The sequence below is a fragment of the Panicum hallii genome, chromosome 9 (assembly GCF_002211085.1).
Source record: "Panicum hallii strain FIL2 chromosome 9, PHallii_v3.1, whole genome shotgun sequence".
NCBI classification, from domain to species: domain Eukaryota; kingdom Viridiplantae; phylum Streptophyta; class Magnoliopsida; order Poales; family Poaceae; genus Panicum; species Panicum hallii.
The window spans coordinates 55,932,279-55,953,149 of record NC_038050.1 but is presented as its reverse complement, the minus strand read 5'-3'; the positions used below and the strand labels follow the sequence as shown (position 1 = coordinate 55,953,149).

General features: G+C 38.8%; 1 protein-coding gene across 3 annotated transcripts; it reads right to left on the bottom strand.

Annotated features, from left to right (window-relative positions):
* Positions 1-888: 888 nt before the first annotated feature.
* Positions 889-19,594, bottom strand: LOC112873684 (CCR4-NOT transcription complex subunit 1). 3 transcript variants are annotated; one of them, XM_025936699.1, is made up of 51 exons: positions 19,310-19,594; positions 18,678-18,978; positions 18,356-18,584; positions 17,921-18,260; positions 17,729-17,842; positions 17,505-17,633; positions 17,251-17,427; positions 16,955-17,146; positions 16,074-16,211; positions 15,824-15,949; positions 15,486-15,727; positions 14,879-14,982; positions 14,159-14,253; positions 13,829-14,065; positions 13,513-13,719; positions 13,277-13,382; positions 13,050-13,147; positions 12,722-12,867; positions 12,528-12,636; positions 12,305-12,451; positions 11,932-11,979; positions 11,712-11,840; positions 11,387-11,626; positions 10,996-11,142; positions 10,807-10,892; positions 10,626-10,731; positions 10,430-10,525; positions 10,131-10,283; positions 9,775-9,957; positions 9,455-9,690; positions 9,241-9,367; positions 9,043-9,162; positions 8,660-8,704; positions 8,424-8,501; positions 8,221-8,337; positions 7,103-7,229; positions 5,869-5,969; positions 5,660-5,788; positions 5,486-5,572; positions 5,051-5,197; positions 4,837-4,974; positions 3,850-3,894; positions 3,618-3,764; positions 3,462-3,523; positions 3,057-3,210; positions 2,771-2,962; positions 2,572-2,676; positions 2,214-2,345; positions 1,605-1,850; positions 1,420-1,521; positions 889-1,342 (listed from the first exon to the last, which is right to left on the bottom strand). In XM_025936699.1, the coding sequence occupies exons 1-51, from the start codon at positions 19,406-19,408 to the stop codon at positions 1,205-1,207; spliced, it is 7,299 nt and encodes a 2,432-aa protein (XP_025792484.1). In that variant the 5' UTR covers positions 19,409-19,594; the 3' UTR covers positions 889-1,204. The 3 variants fall into 3 exon arrangements, with proteins under 3 accessions (XP_025792484.1, XP_025792485.1, XP_025792486.1); XM_025936700.1 differs by having other exon boundaries at positions 3,850-3,891; XM_025936701.1 differs by having other exon boundaries at positions 10,996-11,067.
* Between the last annotated feature and the right edge of the window lie 1,277 nt (positions 19,595-20,871).

Sequence of the window (20,871 nt, the reverse complement as noted above, 5' to 3'; positions counted from 1 at the left end):
AATCCCAAGTCACTAGCTCAAGATGGAATTGCTAAAGAAGATAAGCAATATTGAAAGCTCTCAAATTGAGAAATGCAAAGTATGGCATGATAAAGACATAGGAGTTCAAGTGGTTGATTCGTTGGTTCTATTAATCTTTGGTATAAGTACGTCGTACTATCAAAAGAGATGCAATATTGGTTAACTGATATCATCAAAAGTCCTCAGGTCTATGTGAGAATCCTTCGAGAGAAATCTTTTTTACTTGGATCCAACTTTATGAACCTTGGGTGGACCGAGTTTTTATTTGGGTCTACCGGATTATGCTCCAAGATATGCTTTGGAGTGGACCGGTCAGACAGGTGTGGACCTAACAAGTCTCAAAAAGTGTTGTGTAACAACCAGTTTCGTTATACAACCAGTCTAACCGGTTGGGGGAAAGGTTTGACCGATCTTTCTGACAACTAACGGCTAGTTTATAAGAGCAGGGTATTTATACCCCTCTACTTCGAGGTCCGCTGGTTTTCTTTTTATTATAAGCTTTTCTAAAGTCTCTCTTGATCAACAAGCTCTCCCAACCACATTTTCTAAGTTGAGTTGTACTAACTTCAGGTGAAAAATCTTTAAATTAGGTTGAGAGAGTGATTGTGTGCAAACATTAGAGAGCATTCGACAGCTTGAACACTTATGGTTAACGTCAAAACAAACATTTATTACTTTTGAAGATGAAGAATCCTAGGCAAAACAAAGATTTGTTACGTTTGAAGATGAAGACTTCTAGACCACTAGACGTCTCCAGCTAGCTCTCAAGCTCGTGGTGAGCAGCGGTTAGTCTGCGAGGGCTAGAATCTTACCTTCGTATAGTGAAAATGAGGAACATTTGAAATAGACCAAGCTCAAGGGAACAAGTTTGAAAAAGCACCAACCACAGAAGGTCACCACCAAATTTGATCTATGTTAAAGCTCTTAAGAGGAATGGGACGGATCACAGAGCAACTCTCAACTTCCAGCTTAAGTAACATTATCTGCATCCGAGAACAAGCCACCTAGTACTTGCATGGAAGGGAGATTCACATAACCATCACGGTTGACAGGCCCTCAGTGCAAGGTGCTCTAGCTCTATACAATATCCTAAACTCCATCAGGAAAATTAAAGCCAATGTCTTCAGAATTCAAGTCGATAGTGTAAATAAGTATACAAACAGTAGACATTTTCCTAATTTTCCTAGTGGCCACCATCTGCAAGACCAATTCCATCATCCGCACCTTTCCCTCCACAGGACCTTGCAACTGACTCGAACAACTTCTCTATCTCGGGCGCACAGTGTGTAAAGGATCTAGTCCAAAAGCTGTAGCGTGGGTTCTGCAAAAAGAAACAAATTGTTCATCTCGAAATTCGCATATGCACATGTGTTCCAATTTCCAAATAGTCAAGGTTACCTTTATCAGCTCAATGAAAGTAATGAGTAATCCCCAAGGATGAGGACGGTTGACAATTAACCTTTCCAAAAGAACTCTAGTTATCTGCTCCTGGACAATTTCCTATGTTTCAATTGTGTACTTCGTCAGAAAGAGATTATATTGATAAAATAATCGAACAAATGAGAAGGGAGGGGTTTAATTACCTGGGTTGCTTCGGCAAACAGGTACAGAATGATGAAGGAAAAGTAGTGGGTATGGCTATTTGGATAGCGAAGCTGGTTAGCAATCGCATTGAGAATAAGGTAGCGTCCTTCTGTGTCCATAGTCATTACAAGGTTTCTGAACAGCTCAGTGGCTGTTTCAATCTGGAATATATCCATTTGAGGACTTTGGTTAATTTGTGCTGATGCCGATGCATTCGCCTTGTTTTGCTGCAACTGTTGCACAGCCTGCATTTGTAATTTATGCTTAGATTCTTAAATTATGCTTAGGTGGTACAATTTGGGCATGTCATAACTCAAACTATAGAAGATGCATAAGATAACTGTACTTGTTCAAAGACACAGTAAATTTGGTATAAAACAAATAGGAAGAAATTAGCCATAACCCATAACGAATGTAAATTAACGCAGAAAAATGAAAATAGGCGAATAAATTGTAACATCTAGAGTAACATGATATGGAAAAAACTCAATTTGTTAGCTTGTAGGATAAAACATACACGAGAAAAAAATAATTAATTAATTTCAATGCACCTAAAAAATATAATACAGAAGGAACATGATGTGCGAATGAAGGATTTCACAACCGACCTGCATACCAACGTAAAGGACAAGTGAATTAACTAGAGGAACATTGTAACGAGTCCCTGCAACATTTGCCTCATTTTGTGGTAGCAACAACTTCTGCTTTAGATCAGTTAAAAAGAGGGAGCCTTCTGGTCTCTGCAGAGATGCAAATTAGAGAATATTACGTTAGCTACTCCATCCTTCAAATTACAAAACTCCAATTCTCATAAATGTAACAGATCAGTTTAGAAGAAGGTTCCTAGCACTATCCACTAAAATTAGAGATTTATGAAGTTGTACTGCATATATTGGCTTTGCACCAGAGGTATACAGAAATATGATAAGCACATAAAATACAAAAGTAGAGATTATTGCCATTCACCTTTAGGTATTCATCAACCTGAGCCTTCATTTGCTTTGCCTTCAAAGCACCATCCACATCAGTCATGATTCGAGGAGCTATTGAAATCTCCGCTAGCAGATCAATCTATATCACAAGAAACAACTGGAATTGATCAGACAGATAAAAAAAAATGTAACTGTAGCAATGGAAGCACAAAGTCTTCACACGTGGTAAATACCTTTAAGTTGGGAGTGGAGGGATCTGGAAGTCTCATATTGCGTGGAAAGGCACTAAGAATAACATTACGCATTTGAATGCAGCTTGGTGGAATCACATCACAGAAACTGAAGTGATAGTCACAAAGAAATTCTGGGAAATCATGCAGTAGCACAAGCAGCACTCTTAAGGTTCCTTTGTACAAAAGGAGAATCTGCAAAACAAACAACAGAACAAAGATCACAATGCAGCAAATAAATGAATAATAAACAGAGAGCTAAAACTGAAAGTGCAGGAACCAAACGTACAGGTTGTCCCAGTTCAGCATTTCTTAAGTATGGCTCCATGAATTTGAACAAATCAACAAGCAACCTCTGAAAAAATGGCCAGCCTTTTTGCAAATTGCACATCAATAACTTTGGCATGAAGCATCGGTGGCTCACCAACTCAAGCCAAGCAAAACTATAAGGAAAAAAGAATTTGTTAACAAGCAACAAAACAGTATAGTGATGTGGTAACATGCAACTTCTTCAAATATTAAATAGTAATTAAAAGTTCTTCAATTCCGACATCAGTCATTGGAAAATATTTAGTGCCCATAAACATGCAATGACAATATTGTTTCATGAAAAGGAAAGCATTGAACATCAAAGAAAGCAGGAATTCAAAGAAATCAGAAAATTGCCAAGTGGGATCAAAAGGGCATAACAAACCTCCAAGCTGGAACTCTCAAGGGTTGCAGAATATGGAATGCATTTGCAAATGCGGTCAAAACCTGGAAAAACTAACTGCATCAGATAATGGTCCAAACAAGTTTGGAAATGTGAAACTGCTTTAACATATAAAATTAGCAGCATATACATGTATACCTGAAAATTAGCGCCGTCATGGTGAAGGTCAGAAGTAGTAAGCTCATTTAGCCAATTTATAAACAAACGAAAATACGGCCGAGGATTGAAAGAGACTTTCTTTTCTTCAGCATCTTTCTGAATGATTCTAGCTGTCACAGCGAGAATCTGCACACAGATAACAAGGGAAACCTTTAAGCAAATACCAAAACATGTTCTTCGAGAGCATCCTTAATTCAGGTAAACCACTGACCTTATGGAGAAGACTGCCTTTATTTGGTCCTAAATCCACAGACTGCTGAAAGAATACACATTATTAACAGCAAGTACGATTTATCTTGAACAGATTATATATCCAAAGAAACAAAAATATGCTTCCCACAATACATTTACCCTTGTTCAGTTATTAACAAATGCCTTTTGCTGTAAAATCAACTTAAAAACATGTTCTATGCAATTACTTAGTAAATAAAAACACTTGAACAGAAATGAACATGTTTCTATCTCTAATGCAATATTCAAAGTTCAGTAACAGCACTTGTTAGTGTTCGATGCTGACATATATATAGGTTTATAGTTGTAAAATCAATAAAGCTGTTCAAAGATGTAACTAAAACTGCATAATCCACAAAGACAGTTAAGCAAAATATTCAGAGCAGAAATGTTTGCACAAACATTCTAAAGTATTCATTGACAAAGAGAAAGGTGGTGTTCTATGACCCCGCAAGATTTCATGATCATGTAGATTCCAATCCATTTTCTCCAAATACAGTCAATGTAACCATGAAAGTTTGCAGATGCTTTCCATCAAAAAAAAAGAAAAGGAAAAGTGACATAACAACCTTTCCAGTATATCCAAAACTTCACCAGTTCTGTATGAAATTTGCCTTCACATGTTATATTTTCACTGGTAAATAAATATTGGTAGAAGCAAATACAGAATCATTTAAGTGTGTTTTACAGCTCACACGAACAGTTTAATAAAGTGCCAACTTTAGCATGCAGCTACAAGGCCCAAGAAATTAGACAGAATGTTCAAGCTGATTGTACCCAATAGTGAACTGGATGTATAAGCACATGAACTTGAGTTGACCAAAACTATAGGCTTGTTTTTTACATCTTAAACGGAAGTATTCTGCGCATGAAATCTCATGCACCTATAATCAAGGAGAACCAATGCACAGAAACCTACTACACTCCAGAAGTTATGCATGCACAAAAAGAACAGAGCTGAACATACTTTGACAACTGAAGCCACAAGTTTTGAATATGAATCAATTGAAAAATATGAAATCTGCTGTTGCGGGGATGATTGCTGAGATAGTCCGGTAGGAGCAATGGTTTGCTCAGACACTATAGAGTGTGCGATAGCAAGTTCCTGGAAAATTTTATAACATCAGAACTCAAGAATCATACGGATCTGTAGAAATATAGAACAAGAGTATAAGAATTACCGTCAGACTAAAGAAGAAACGGTCAGTCACATCATCTCCCTTCAGCAAGCCGTTCTGTTGCAACTGCACAATGTAATGACTATACACTGAATCACCCATAGCAGGATGATCACATATTTGACACCACTCAGAAAACAAGACTGCAACCTGTAAACCAATAAATTAGCATATTAGCTTTCTAAGAAGCTTGAAGCTCAAATGTTGTACACCAATCTATGCATTTAGCATCTGGGATAAAAAGCAGTAACAGGACTATACACTCAACTATAAAGTTTGTTTTATACTTGATAATATCAAAAAGGCTCACTAAAATCATGTTACGAATTCAGTATACTGTTGCAACACCACAATAAAAAAATCTGGCAAAAAATTGATGGTAATTCTTTTTCACTGCCTGATAAAAGAGAAAAGGATGGTTCAATATGTTTCATAAACCTTGTCCTGAAAATCAGCAGCACTAGCAAAAGCAATGCCATCAGCATTATCTTCTTCGTTATTCATCAAGGGACGACCAGATAGAACCTGCCACAGTTCAGGAGCAATTTTTTCAGTGTCGGAAAGAGCATATATTGCTAGAAAATTAATGAAAACATATAATGCTATTCAGACCTTTTTATCTCTTGACTGAATAACCTTTTCATCCTTCGAAGCAGCATAATTAGCATTGTTGTTGAAGGTACTCCTTGCAATTTCAATCAAGTTCTGCAAGGAATCAGGTGACCCAGGCCTCGTTGCAAGCTGTAACAAGCATAAATTAATGTTACTGACAAGCCAACTACGAGACAAAACCATACCACAAAACATGCACTCATAAATACCTTCGACAAGGCATCAACAACATTAAAAAGCTCGGAGACACTACTGAAATCTTGGGTAACCAATGTCTGGATGAGTGATATAGCAAATTCCGTTGCAGTCTCTGAGGACAAGCAAATGCAATCCACAAATATGGTCAGAATATTAAAAAGTATGCAGCAGCATACACATTACTTAAAATTTTAAGAGGCACACAAGATTTCGACATGCTTCAAATCAGTATGTGTACTTAAAATGCATAAAGCATAACTGCTGAAGATATGCTAGGGCATTGCTGTCATTTTTAACAGTGATTTTTTTTCTCATTTTGGAAAAACATTACTTACTGACAGCTTTTGTATTGCACCATGACAAATTAAAGTCAAACTTGCATGGAGATAGACCAGATTAAATTCTCTTTCATTTTCCATAACAGGTGATCCAACAGTGGCCCGTCAGAAGCAAGTGTTGGCATGTAGCACATCCAAAAGCACTATTGAATGAGTCATTGAAGAATCAAGATTGCAAGAACTAGAGATGGCGCTGCTTACTGCGCTAAACGCAAAAAAAAGAACTGCAGAAGGTCACTTGTAGTCTATCGTTTCATGTTCCGATATCCCTTAGTATTATGTAGCATAAAACAAGATTATGCATACAAGTTGTTTGGGTTGATATACAAATACAACACAGTTAGAAGGATAAATAAGGATCGGGTTTAGGTGGTAAGTAGTGACTCTATTTTCTTGCCAATATCATTAAGTACTACCTATTACCCATGTACCAGATTGCCCAATTCAAACAGCTACGGTTATGGTATCAGCTAGGGTAAAGGCCAAGACCAGGACAAGGGTGGCATCGCCCTCGTCAACACCTACTTTGATTTTGAGCAAAAGGCAACTGATCTGCCTGGTCCCAAAATTTGTTTATTTCTAGCTTGACTGCAAATAGAATACAAAGGGCCCCTTTGTATATACGGATTACAAGCTTTGATGCCTAAGATAATAGTTTCTACAACTATAGAATCAACCTGATCTCTATCTCTAATTTCCCAAAAAAAGCTCATCACGTTCCTAATTAGATAAACTCCACTACCTCATCTGACTTGTTCCAAATTTATGGCTAATTCAGAACCAAATTACCACAAGGGCCTAGCCCATGATCATAACAGAGCCTATAACAGCTACTGATTAGGCAAGATGTTTTTGTTTCCATACTTAAATTCTACATGCAGAACAAATATGTTGTGTTTCAACTTACTATTTCTTCCACCATCTATAAGCTTTGCCAAATGAACATTATACTCCCCAAGATTAAGCAGATCAGAACGAATAAGTCCAATAATTATGTCCAAGTTAAACTTCTTCTCTTCATCTGAATATATTACCTGCACAGAAAGTATAATTAATAACAAAAAAGTTCCAGAAATAAACTGCAACAGAAACTATGCAACAAATCTAAATAAACATGGCACCAGAAGATTCTACTTTGCAGAACAAGAAAAGATAGAGACATGCAACTACAACTATATAAGTCAGGTGAGATTGAGAGAAAATCAGATAGTGGTCAGAAGGTGACTGTGGATGCCACATGGATCATTTTAATTATCCAGATCAGTTTGTTGGAGTACTAACAACTGAGCATTTTTAATTTACCAAATAGTTAAAAAGGGTAAACTGACTAGCTTGCACCGGCTAGGGTTCTACAAGTTAGTATGTCTAATTGCTCAATGTTAGCCTACTAAGCAGCATTTTTAGGTCTAATTGCTCAATATTGGCCTACAAAAGGGTTCTGCTAGAACATCCACAGATCTGATATCAGTTCAATAGAAATTAATAACTCTGCCCCGCAAAGAATGCAATCAGTGATTATGGCATTAATTTGTCTCAGTTTATGGGCTGCATGTTTATCGGTGATTGGTTGCTTCTGTGATATGTGGCTAGCGCATGCAAATTAATGTCTCGGCCAAACCAAAGGTCAGTAATGTTTTCCAATGCAGGTTAATTAAAACAAATGTGATTTCATCTAACTTTAATTCTATGGTTATTCATTGATCTCCCAATCACTCTGTAGCATCGATCACGAATACCGATGGTATCTTTTCTTGGGCACTACCCGACCTCCAAAGTAATGCCTACATACGCAGTTTTAGTTCTACTAAATCTAAATTTTTTTTACTTTAAGAGTCTCTTTGCCACTGAATACAAATATAAAGGGCAGACAGAAAATTACGTGAGTTACACAGCAGTAAAAATATCAACAACACAAGTAGAATAAAAGAAAAGACAACAAAATCAAATCTTTGCAAGGAGCCAGAAGTGGCAATGATCATATTTTACTTTAGAATAAAAGGTGATGGCTACTACAGAGAAACATACCCAGCTCGTTAACTCTTTCACGACAAGTTTGCAAACATCACGCACTGCAACAAGGGTTGCTAGAAGCCATGTGACAAAAGTGCTCTTTGACGCATTCTCATATAAACTTCTGAAAACCTGGAAACAGACAGCCCAAAAACTCAAGGAAAGAGAGAATATATGGAATAAATGTCAAACTTACAGTAACATAAATGATGACACACCTTCTGTGCAACTGCTAATGCAGCTTCATCCCGACTGACACATCTGAGCAAGATATCAGTAACTTCCGCGATAACAGACTAAACAAAACAACAGTCAAACATAAATACCACGGTGTCAAAAAAAGCATTAACCTTCAAGAAAATGTATCTAGCTACCAATAGAAATAAGTAACTAAAATACAGATAATATGAAATCCCACGAAAGAAATATCCGAATGTGTAGCCGCAAAGCTGACCTGAATTTCTGCATCTTTCCCATTATTCGCAATCAAGGTTTCCAGCTGTAGAGATTATGGGGAAGTTGTTTAGCGATAGTGTTCCCCAAAAGTGTACTCTTAACATAGATGGCAGCTAGAGCCGAAACAAACAAAGCAAACGTAACAAGGTCTAATAGAACTGAGACTTGTGGTTGAAGATTATTTGCATATACCAGAGAGAAGAAATGACACTAAGATCCATATGCAAGTTTCCTAAGTAGTCAGCAGAACACATGGACAAACATTACAAGAACTTGCTGGCTTAACTTTAGTACCTAACATGGTGACATACATCATGGCATTCCTCTATGATACCAAATTGGAATCAATACATTATCTACCAATATAAAAAATACTATTACCTTCTGCCAAACAAGCTGATATCTGTCCAGCGCATCACCAGTATTCAGCAGTTCCGGAAAAGCAGATCCTAGACGATTAATAGCAACTGCGGGCGAAGCCTGTATTGCAGCACCTATATCCTGAGAGTAGAGTTTTGAAAGGTTTAATCAAAACTCTTCAGTATACTTCATCTGAACACGAGACTAGAAGTTACTAACTTTAGTTGTAGTTGCTAATTCACCCACTAGAAGGTCGCCAGAGGCCATAGGTGGAAAAACAGATGCAACATTTGTGATTCCAGAAACTTGGCCAGAACTGTCGGTTGTGCTAACTTGAGCAGAAACACTGCAAAAGGAGAAATAATGAAATATACATCTGAACAAGGTGCTTCAGTGTACAGGTATGAAAAAAAAGGGAAGTCCTCAGGCTTACCTAGAAAGCTGTGTAGTAGCAGAATCCATCTTGTCAGGTATTAGTTCTGTTGACTGATTTGCAGATGTGAACGGGGCAAATTGGAGAGTTGAGAAACTACTGGAGGCTGATGGTGCTAAAATTGGGCCATGAACTGAAGCAATACTGGAATCAGGTGGGGCAACAGGCACAGTTGTAGCAGGAGTTGTTGCCGAAGCATTTTGACTACTCTGGCTATGCCAAACAGTGATGAAGTCCTGAAATTGACAATGAAATAAGATGCAGGTGCTTGGAACAGAAAAGTTGCCGAATGTGAAGAAATTCATGATATGCTGCTTCACCTCATATACTCGTCGTTGGACAGCAGACAAGTTACCAGAAGGCTTAGGACGAAGAACATCGGGGACACGCGTAAGACCTTGAGTATAAGGGGAAACATCATAATACGCAGAGCCCTGTAGTTCCTTTTGTCTCCTGAGTTGTGAAAAAGGTTGCTTGATCTCTCCATCAATCATCTCAACGGCCTGCAATAATACCATTGACACAATGATGCTGCAGTGGAAATCTCATAGTATGCCTTATGCCATTATTGTCAGCATATAAAAGTAACAAGTTACAAAATAATAGAACTTATGAAAGACAAAAGAAAGAATGCCCGCATCACGAGAAAAAAAATCTAAGAATGCTAAAGAGTTACCTTGCGTGTTGCCACAGTCTCTGTTAGAGCACATCCAAGATCCAGATTATCATTAACAAGAATTTGACTAATTTGTTCGGTGGTTTCGCTGTTACTAATCAGGTTCTGAACAAGACTTCGAAGATGAGATAACAAAGCAACGCGAAGGGGCTCCTGCAACCCAAGACAAAAGGTGAATAATCTTTGGTTAGAACCAACCAGAAAAATATTAACCAAATTGACTAAAAAAATGGAACTTGGGCATGGCTTGGCAATCCTATTATTTTTTAAAAATATGTGACCAAATCTAGTAAGAATACCTTGGAAGTAACGTGGGCTAAACTTCCTGCTAATGTACCAACCATCAAATGTGCAGCGCGAGATATGGTACCATCATCAGATTCCATTGCATAATCCTACATGTAAGCAAAAATGCTAGCATGTTATAAACAAATCCACCAGTAATACAAATATATAATGCTGATAGGCGATTACTTAAATTTAGAAGATGTTTACCTTTAGAATAAGCTCCTTGGTGGTTCGGCTAGCTATCGTTACACTTCTTTGAATGACAGGACCTATAATCTCCTTAATAGCCTTATCCAAAGCCACATCCATGATTCTATGAATATCACAAGTGTTGTCAGATGAGAACAAGAAATTACAGTGCGGGATAAGCTTATATAGAGAAACATACTTGCTATACTGCAACTGTGGGCCAAGAGAGTTAAGCTTTTCGTTGATTCTGAAATATATATCGGCACGTGGGATTGCTGCCATAAGCTGTAAAGAATTCATTCAAGGGAATAAGCATACAAGTATTTTTTTTATTTTTTAAACTTAAAGAAAGGGAGGGGCAGGGAATAGAAAAGAAACAAGTGTCAACCTGACTCAGAGAAAACGGTGATGGTGACGGCGTTTGTGGTGGTGCAGCCTGGGTCAGGCTGTGAGAGGTAACCTGTTCAGGCATGATTAAAGCAACCTTATCATCTTCAACCATGCTGTTGGAAGGTAGGCGAATAGGTGCCGCATACTGCACAACAAAAGTACTCTACGTGAATCAAAACATTATAATGCAAAAATCCGAAATTTTCACCGACTACCATGTTTTAAATAGAAAGCTATTGTTCAGCGGAGAGCTCTGCTCAAATGCTATAGCTCCTCTATAGAGCTGCAATATCCTGCTATTTAGTACAACGCCGCTGTGGCGGCAGTTGGCTTCAGCCGCTATAGCCCGCTATTTGAAACACTGCTGACTATAAGAGCAGTAAACCAACCTGGTTAAGCATATTTGGAAGGCTTGTGGCACGTGAAGTGCTACTAATCTCAGGTTGTAGTTCCACATGGCTCATTGAAGGAACGATACCAGAAGAGACCTCTGCAGCTGCCGATGTTTGAGATGTACTAACATCTTTATTTGAAAAATCTGGATTTCCCACAACTTGCCGAATCCGATCTTTAAGAAGAGAAGATGGTTTTACATCTTTCATGTCAACACTAAGATTCTTAAACAAGACCTAAGACCCAAAATAATAAGAATTAGAAACCATTCTCTTAAGCAGAATATGTCCCTTAGTACCACAATTTAGAATATGCACAAACCTCAATGTCAAACTTCAGGTTCATTTTGAGATTTGGTAGGTTATATATTTCAACAAGTAGACTAAGAATACCCATTGTCCAAGGATTTGGAGGACGATATGCTATACTTGAATGGCAAGGCTCGAGAATCTGGAAAAAAAAACAGTATCACAATGATAACCACAATAACAGTTATGCTTCTTTATTAGCAATAAAATGAGGTTAAGATAAAGAGCGGCACCTTTGAAGTAAACGGAATGACCGCAATCATCAAGCCCCTTTCATAAGCCTGAAATGGGAAAATTGAAATTGAGTATGGGTCAGGAAGAAGCATTATGTTTAAAACGTACTACTTCATCTTCTTGACAAGCATCATTGCACAATATATGAAACTCAAAAGTCAAAACACCAATAATTCAGCATTCAATAGATATTCCAAATGTAAACTACAGCAAGAGATACACAGCAAGAGATACACCAGAAGTAAAAAAGTTCAGAAATTTGAAGGTTGGGTGCAGCAACTAACAGCAAAAAGTACAGGTTATGGTATGAGCATGACAAATAATAACAGAATGAAGGGAAAAAAGAAAGCTGATTAAGATCGAAGCACATACCTCAACTATTAAGATTTTCGGGTCAATTTCCTTTGCTCGTAATGTTTGATTCCTACCTATAGTGAATTTTCCAAGCCAGCTACCAAGATTTTTTAGCAACGAACGCTCTTCAGAACTAGATTTGATAAGATCTGATTGTAACAAGACCTGTTGAAAACGAATTTTAGTTTTCAAGCAGAGCATGACTTAAAATAAAACAAAAACAAATATGAGCGAACATGACCTTGCAGTTCTCATATGTAGCTTTCATTATTTCCTTATTCAAGGATTTTGAGTTAACCTTATCGAAGAACTTCAAATACAAGTCATGAAAATTTGGTTCGATGCTAGCCCTGCAATGATATGTGCACAATTCTGCAACTGAACACGTTTTGTTGAATTAAGTAAAGGAAACTGCAATTATATCATCAAGTGTACCTTTTCATGACCATGTATTGCGCAAACCAAGGATAATACTGCTCCTGTAAAACCTCATTAAACTCTTTTGCTTTAACCTCCATATTGGAAGTGGAAATATTATTGATCATGAAGAAAATTTTGTCTTGAACTTCAGATGGTGGGGCCTAGGTGACAACAGAAATGTTAGCCTAAAATCAAACTCATTCACTATCTTACAGAACGTGACTCCAAATAAAATAATAAAAACTATACACAATGTCCTCGAAACCTAATCTATTGGGCCCTCTAGATATTTAAATTAGAATTACAAGGACTCAGGTGTGATTCACCCTAAAACTAAACATACCTCGATTGGTGTATCTCTTCGTTCAGCTGCAGCAACAAGAGTCTCAATATTTAAAGCAGCTCCAAAACCTGTAGTGTAGGAAGGTTGTCGAAGGATGCCTGGAAAACAAAGGGGCATATCACAAATCCATCTATACTATATATTAAGGGCAGAAACAACTACAGTAGTACAGTCAGCTACCACTTTCCTGGTATATTATTTACTCAATATATGAGCGAGAAAATAACCTGATGGAGCTGAACTTCTGGATCGTAGAAAACCAGAAGGTTGTGAAAGACCTGACGCAGAGCTAGAATGATGTGGAGAAGCTTGAGAGGACAATGACACAGTGGCCTGCACATGTTCAGATTTTGCAACAGATTAAGGACACCATATATATTAAACTTAATGTTCAAGATATGCAGAAGTACAGATTTCTGCAATTGTCAAGTAATACGCGACATGGAAATGTAACATCCAATACCTTTGGATTAGCACCCAGCTCACTAGAAGTTGAAGCGAGAGGTGGCTGGCCAATAGGCATCATGGGTTTTGCTTGACTGGTATTAGTTGAGCCTTTGGACCTCTCCCCTAGGAAACCTTGGTTCCTCTGTTGTAGTGCAAAGGAAGAAATTGTCCTATCTAGTTGTGTTGGTGTCGAATTTATGAACTGCCATGATGCTTCCGAAGCCTGCATACACCATGGATTTGTTTCAGAAAAAAACAGTTGAATGTTTCCTGCTTGACTATTATTCTCATAACCCAAGGAACAACGAACAGGAATTGAGATGCGAATGTACCTCTATGTTTTCGATAGACTGTGAACCAGAACCCCGCTGATCCACAGGAAGCATAGGCCCCAAATTCGGCTCATTTTGACTCAATGATATCTTGGCAAGTGCTTGCTCAATAGCAGAAACTAATTCAGCATGTGTTCCGCGAAGATGTGAAATCTGAAGTATATGGTTGCAATACTGTGGCCACTCAATTACTCGATCCATAAACTGCTCCAACGCTGTTGTACCAAACATAAACATCTGCAACCATTATGCCATTAGATTAGTTCCATATATAACTTGGTAAAGGCGGAGAGTAGAGATCACTGAAAGAAGAAAGTAACCATAGACAACCTTCGAATCAATAGATTTACGCAGGGCATCGAGAACACCGCGTAGAGCAATTCCGAGTGCAAGGTGGGCCACAAGTTGATGCTTTATGACAGAGCCTATTTCCAAATATCAAAAAACAGAGTCAGCTTGTTCAAGCAGATAGTGACTTCAGTGCTTCAGCACAACACATCATGCGATGCATGCAAGACAATCATGCAACATTCTACCCTGTCCTACCTAACCTAGGAAAGATCTATGACAAGGTAAACACCAATACATAGAAAATCAGAATCAAAGAACATTAGCCAGGTAATTTCCTATGAAAGTTCATCACAAACAATGCTGGGAAGTCCTCACCCAACTTATACAACACAGATGCAAGCAGAGCATGCGTGTGGGACACAAAAATTTCCTCCACGAGATCAAAAGAAGCATTGAAAAGAAACCAGAGTCATGAAAAGAAAATGAAATCATCTAAATCATTTATTTCCCATAAGTCATAACTGCAGTACTAGCTTCCTAAATACTACAAAATAAAAATACAGTAACAAGGAACCAAGACCTAGCTTACAGCTTTGCATCAAAAAATATTTGATGTCAGAAGCTAAAGCAAAAGGCAAAGCTTTCTTAAACAACAACATACTGGAAAACATTGCAACAATTAGTAAATAATGTACTGTTCAATACCAATGTGTTTCTAGATAACCTGAGCAGCACAAAGCATGAAAAGCCAACACTTACCGAAAAGCACAGCAGCTAATTTAAGTTGTGCATCTGGATACTTTGGGAAGAACTTGTATTCTTCAAACAAATTTGAGATCATGCAGTTGAAAATTGATAGCTCCCTGCTTAGCCATAATATCATCAAATCAAATCAAATCAACATCAGTAATTGAATAAACAGAACAGACAGAATTCAAATTTAAAACAAGTTATCGTCGAAAAAAGTGAACAGAACAAAAGATGTAGTCAGTCATCTCTGGAATACAACTCAAGCAGCTAAGTTACATGATTGCCCAGCTCCCTCACTCATAGGTTGAAAGAAACTCTGTTAGGAAAAACTAAAATGTCCATAAAAGTAACCTATAAGCATAGCAGCACCATGTCAAAATAAAGATCTTGGTTACCTTAATAAGTACAAATACAGAAAGCCTGGAGAACAAAAAGAAATAATTACAGCCACTACACGGTATGCCAATAATACAGCTCTTACAACACCTCATTATATATCATTTCTTAGTTATCTCTTCCAATTAGTTTTTTTATGGACACATTTGAATCAGAGAAGCAACAGATTAATCGATACAAAGATCAAGTCAAGTATGGAAAGTTGGCAAATGAAAAGCACCTCTTGTCTTTAGATTCTTTGAAGCGTAAAAGCATCTGTATCATAGCATCAACACTTATCTGTCCAGCAAACATCTGTTGAAAATAAATATTTGCCTGAGCTTCAATGTCTTCCCCTACATCAGGAGAGGGCATGTCCCTTCCTACATCACCATGATTCCTTGATTCGTACACCGCTTCAACTCTCCTAAGTTCATCCACTAGTTCGTTAGACAACAGCTGCCCCGAGTGAGAACGAAGAACCTGTAAATGTACACCATTTACTCATATGTTTAAATTCATGTAAAAAGTAAGTCAATAGACCATAGCTAAAGCACAAAAGGAAAAAAAAACTGATACCTTTATAAATACAGGGCAAGAGTCTTGGCAGATACTTGAAATGGTAGCTTGAGGATGTTGAATGGAACCTTCCACAGCACCATAATTTGTGCTTATCATAATTTCTTTCAAGAATTTAACACATTCCTGGGAGTATAGTGTTACCGTGTTAGCATGTAAATCATAATGCCAAGCTGAACTGAGAGTACATATGGAAAAAGCAGCGTATCCACAAGTACCTAGCGTGACATGAGGAAAAGTCATGTATTACCTCAAGAAAAGTTGCACTTTGTGTACTCAACTTTTCAGTCAGCCATTTCTCCAGATTGCTATGATCTTTCCTAAAGGCAGCTGTAGCAAGTCTAATGCTAAAAGCAAACGGGGTGGAATCAAGGACAGTAGCCAAGATCTGTCAGGGGGAGAAAATGGAAAAGGTTAGTGAAACAAGCAGTAACTCGTTAATATCAGAACAAGTATTCCTGCATAGCCAATATGAATGCCATATCCAACTACATCAATTGTATAATTCAGGCTAATGTAAAAAAAAAATTCTTCAAACAGAACATCACATAATTGGCTAATAGCTATGTAGCATTAAATGTTTAGGACTTTAATCCACTACAAAGTTAGCGGCAATCCAATGTTGATTCTGTGAAGTGTTTAATTTTATAAAATCATCTGAAGTGGACTTTCTTTCAGCATAAAACTCCCTCTCACACTAGATATATTATCAATTCATAAGCCATCATGGGTCCTAGAGTGTAAAATATATTTCAAATCCATCATGTGTTAATGCATGTTGCCTGCGGTCTATACTTTAAAGACTTGTATCCTATCCTCATCACCACTTTAGTCAGTTTAGTTTGCTTCTCGACGCACCACCATGGCTTAGCAAAGCCATACTATTATAATATTTTGTCCTAGCTTTCCCTTAATTTTTTTTTACCACTCAAGTGATAGCTACAAGTTTAAAGTCTAGTATGACAATATGGAATATTCACCATGCACGTAATAAGATACTCAGTAAAAATTTGTTAAATTGCATGCAAAAACAGCAAACACTTTACTTCCAACAAAGAAGAGAACAACAAAAAAGGTTGTTCAGCAGCCAGCTCGCTACATAAGGTATTAAGGTTTATATTACTGTGTTACCTTTAGGTCTTCACATATCTCAACGGTTCTCAGAAGACAACTTATATCAGAATGAGCATCAACAAATCCTCGAAGAGTAAGGTAAGGGTTGATATGCCAGAGGTAGTTCATAAGACGGCTGTGGGTGTTGTTCTTCAACATAGCAGGAAAAACATGAGACAATACTTCATGTTGAATGAGATTATATGTAGTCTGCAAAAGATTATTAGAGTACAGAATGTTAAAAAATATGCATTACTCAAGGATGTGGCCCATAAATATGATTTGTTTCAGAAACTTAAGGACACAAAACATACATTGATGTGGCTAACACCAAGAAGCAACACTTCAGGACAATGAATCAGGGGATAGTCAAGCATTGATCGTACTGGCTTTGCATAGCCAAGTTCAGCAAGCTGACATAACACCTCAAGAAGGTCTAGGCAGTACCAAGCCTGATTGCCTTGGTTAAGAGTTCCCAAGTCTGGAAAAGCCTAAAGAAACGAGAAAGGTTATATGCGCGCATTTTCATTGAGAAATAGAAAGGTGACAATATGCTAGGATAAGATACCATCTTCTTGGTACAATGTGCGAAAGTAAATGTATCATTTGGCGAAACCACAGCATGTTTCAAGAACGACAGTTGTCCTTCTGTATTCTTCCACAATGATCCACAGATTGCATGAAGTGGGAATGGATCCTACATGATACGATGAACAATGATCCACAGATACGATGAACAAGTCAGCTGAGTTGATCAGAAATCTAGTATCGAGAACAGAAATAATTGTATACCTTGCAAGCCCGAGAATATATAGACATCAATAAACGAAAAGCTGCTTCATCAGGGATATTAAAACCCTCATGATCAAGATTTTCCATAACATGCGCCCAGTTAGTTCCAGGTGCCTGCATTTTGCAAGTATTGTGAAAATAAAGAAAGGGCTGTGCAAACAAGTAGAAAAAACAAAGATAGTAAAGGCTCACAATTTCATTGATTGAATCCACAAGGACATCTATATTCCAGGCAGTCAACTGAGATGAATCAACTGTTTGGCTGTTCCCAAAAGCAGAAAGGAATATTGAATATGTGTTTTGAGTCTCTCCAACACCAATACGAGTGCAAACAACCGCACCAAGTAACTTAGAGATTGCCATATCATCAAGAGGCTCAAAGTGCGATAGTATCTCTTTACAATGAGTAATATCAGAAGCACATCCATATCCCAGTTCAGTGATAATATTGGGGAGGCTTATCTGTTTTCCAATTTCGCATAGAAGGGAATCAAAATCATCATCTAAGCTACCAATGCACAGCTCCGTATGTCTGTACGACACCAAAAGAAGGAAGCAAAGAAAAACACGTGAATAGGGCAGCATGATACATGAAACAAACATATATAAATGAGGTGACTATGAAACCTCGAAGAATTTGCTTGATTGCTATTGGCTTCCTGGAGTGACACAGGAACATAGAATGGCCTCTCTTTCGGATTTAGCAAGGAGATAATGTTAGTAAAAGAGTCCATATGCTTTGAGAGGCTGTCAGTCTGGAGAAGAAACACCACAATCTCCTGAATCCGTTCATTTGATACAGAGTGAGCATGATTTGAGCATAACTCCTCAATTTGAGCAATTGTAAACTTTCTCCCTGCATAGCAAGAATTAGATGAGCATCTAGATTGGGACAAGTAACAGTTTATGAATATTTAAAAGGAAAACTTTCCAAAATCCAGCTATTTACCTTCCAGATTTAAGTCTGGATTTTCCGAATCTGACAGAGCAAGTCCAACTCCAACCCTCTCAGCTGCGGATAGCTCAAGTTCATTGGACAGTGTTTCAAGGAACCCATCATTGACAGGTATTGTGCTCACTGCTTCACAGAAACTGGTGCTGAAGTAGGGTTTATCCAAACAATATCTGAAGATGATGGCTACAAGATCATGTCTAGGTTGGGGGTTCTTCGCCCTACCAACATTCAGCAGCAATTCGTCCACACAAACTTGAAGCAACAAAACGCACCCATCAGGGCTGCAATCCGCAAGCTGAAACAATAGTAATTAATAAGAAATATGATAAGAGTGTCTTCATACCTAGAGCAAATAAGGATGCATATGCATGTTAAAAAAAAGTGATTAGTGTAGCTGAATCCAGAAAAGCCCTATAACGTTAGATGCGTTTTTAAGCACGGGATCAACAGTAGGGCAGTGGGCAGATCATACCAAAACCCTAGATTAATCCTAGCATTAGAGCCGTTTCTAAGCGGGGGATCAGCAATGGGTAGATCGTTTGCCCATCCTGACGAGCGAATTGGTCGTGCAAGCACAGCACAGCGTGTCTAGGGTTGGAGCTGGGAAGCAGATGCTGGAGTGTTACCTGGCAGAGCTCGCGGTAGATGGGGTCGAAGGTGGACTCGTCGGCGCCCTGGATCAGGGCACGCACCTCCGCGGCGACCGCGGGGTTGAACGGGATCATCCCGACGGCGGGGAGCAGGGAGCGCGGGCGGCGATGCTAGCTAGGGCTGGATCGCTGCTGGTCTCTGCTTCTGCGAGCGCGAGGCGGGGAGAGAGCGCAGGAGGCGAAGATGGGCGTCGCTGAGTCGGTTGCGATGAGGCGAGGACGGGACGGAACGGTGCGGAAGCGAAATGACGGGGGAGCGCACCGGCTCGGCCGTCGGGCTAGGTTTTAAGGTCTCAGATGTGTTCACTCGCAGGCCGAATCTGGGAGGAGACGGAATCTGATGCTTTGCTGAATGACGAAACAGACTAAATACTGTAGCATCTTGGTTTATTGATGTGGCGAGCGGCCATGACGAAGCAGGCCGGCGGCCCAGGCTGAGCGGACCAGATCATAAAAAATTTCAGAACAGACGGCCCATTATTCTGCAGTTTTTTTTTGTATTTCTAAGGAGTTTAGCCGTGGCTAAACTTTAGACATCTTTAGATAGACATGGAATTAGCCTTGTTTGGACATCCCAGGCTAAAACTTTAACTATAGTACTGAAAAAAAAGGCTTACACCAATATGCCACGTGCGTGCTATGAGTGGATAACATTTGGGAGGGTATTTTGCTACTTTGCTATTTGCTACTAGAAATTACCCTTTATTTGCTAGGTTTAGAAGACTAATGAACTAAACTTTAGTTGAGCGGTTGGCTAATCTTTAATGCATATTTAGCCCCTTGTTTGGATCATCTAGATCTAATTTTTAGCTGAATAAAAATTAGCCCCGGATTCAAACAGGCTCTAAGAAATGTAAACATCAATCAGGTGCACAAGCGGGGCCTTGGCTTTCTATGGTGGCCAACCATTAAAACAGAATCTTAATGGTCATGCATGTTGGACGTTGCGTAGTCTTACAAAACTACAGTATCAAGAAAATATTTGCTAAACATAGTATCTTAGAAGAAATGATGTTTCAATATAGCTAAGGAACAATGTTGAGTTGAAATGCCCAAAAAAGTCCATTTGCTCTAAAATGGTCAACCACTAGATAATGATTTAGAGGTTGATTCCCATTGTACTAGTTTTGCGAAAGAAAAGAGAGAGAGAAAATAAGTTTTCCACATCTGCCAGTCATCTTCTCCGACGAGCGCTTCGGTTCGGGTTCGGGGTTAGGTATTCGGGGCTAGTGGATTAGAGACAAGTTTTTCTCCCCTTTTTTTTAGGAGGGGGGGTTTGGGGGGGGGGGAGGTTGGGGTTGGTAAGGGAAGGAGGTTTCGGTGGTGGTGGCGGATGCCAAGTGGGGATGGAGGGCAACTAGTGGCCAGGGATGACAATGGCGATAAGGATGAACACTGGTTAGGAATGTGCGGGGTGGGAGGTCGAGGAACAACGCAAAAGTGAGTCGTCACCGGTGGTGGCGGTGGCGACGGCTGTGGAGGTGGTGACTACGGAGCGGCATAGCATACTGGATGACTGGAGGAAGGAGAGAGGAAAG

Excerpts from the sequence above, each read along its gene's own strand:
- LOC112873684 (XM_025936699.1), bottom strand. The coding sequence starts at position 19,408 with ATGATCCCGTTCAACCCCGCGGTCGCCGCGGAGGTGCGTGCCCTGATC. Across the intron at positions 17,147-17,250 it reads TTGGTGTTAGCCACATCAAT|ACTACATATAATCTCATTCA; the intron begins GTATGTTTTGTG and ends AATCTTTTGCAG. Across the intron at positions 14,983-15,485 it reads AAAGAATCTAAAGACAAGAG|GGAGCTATCAATTTTCAACT; the intron begins GTGCTTTTCATT and ends ATGGCTAAGCAG.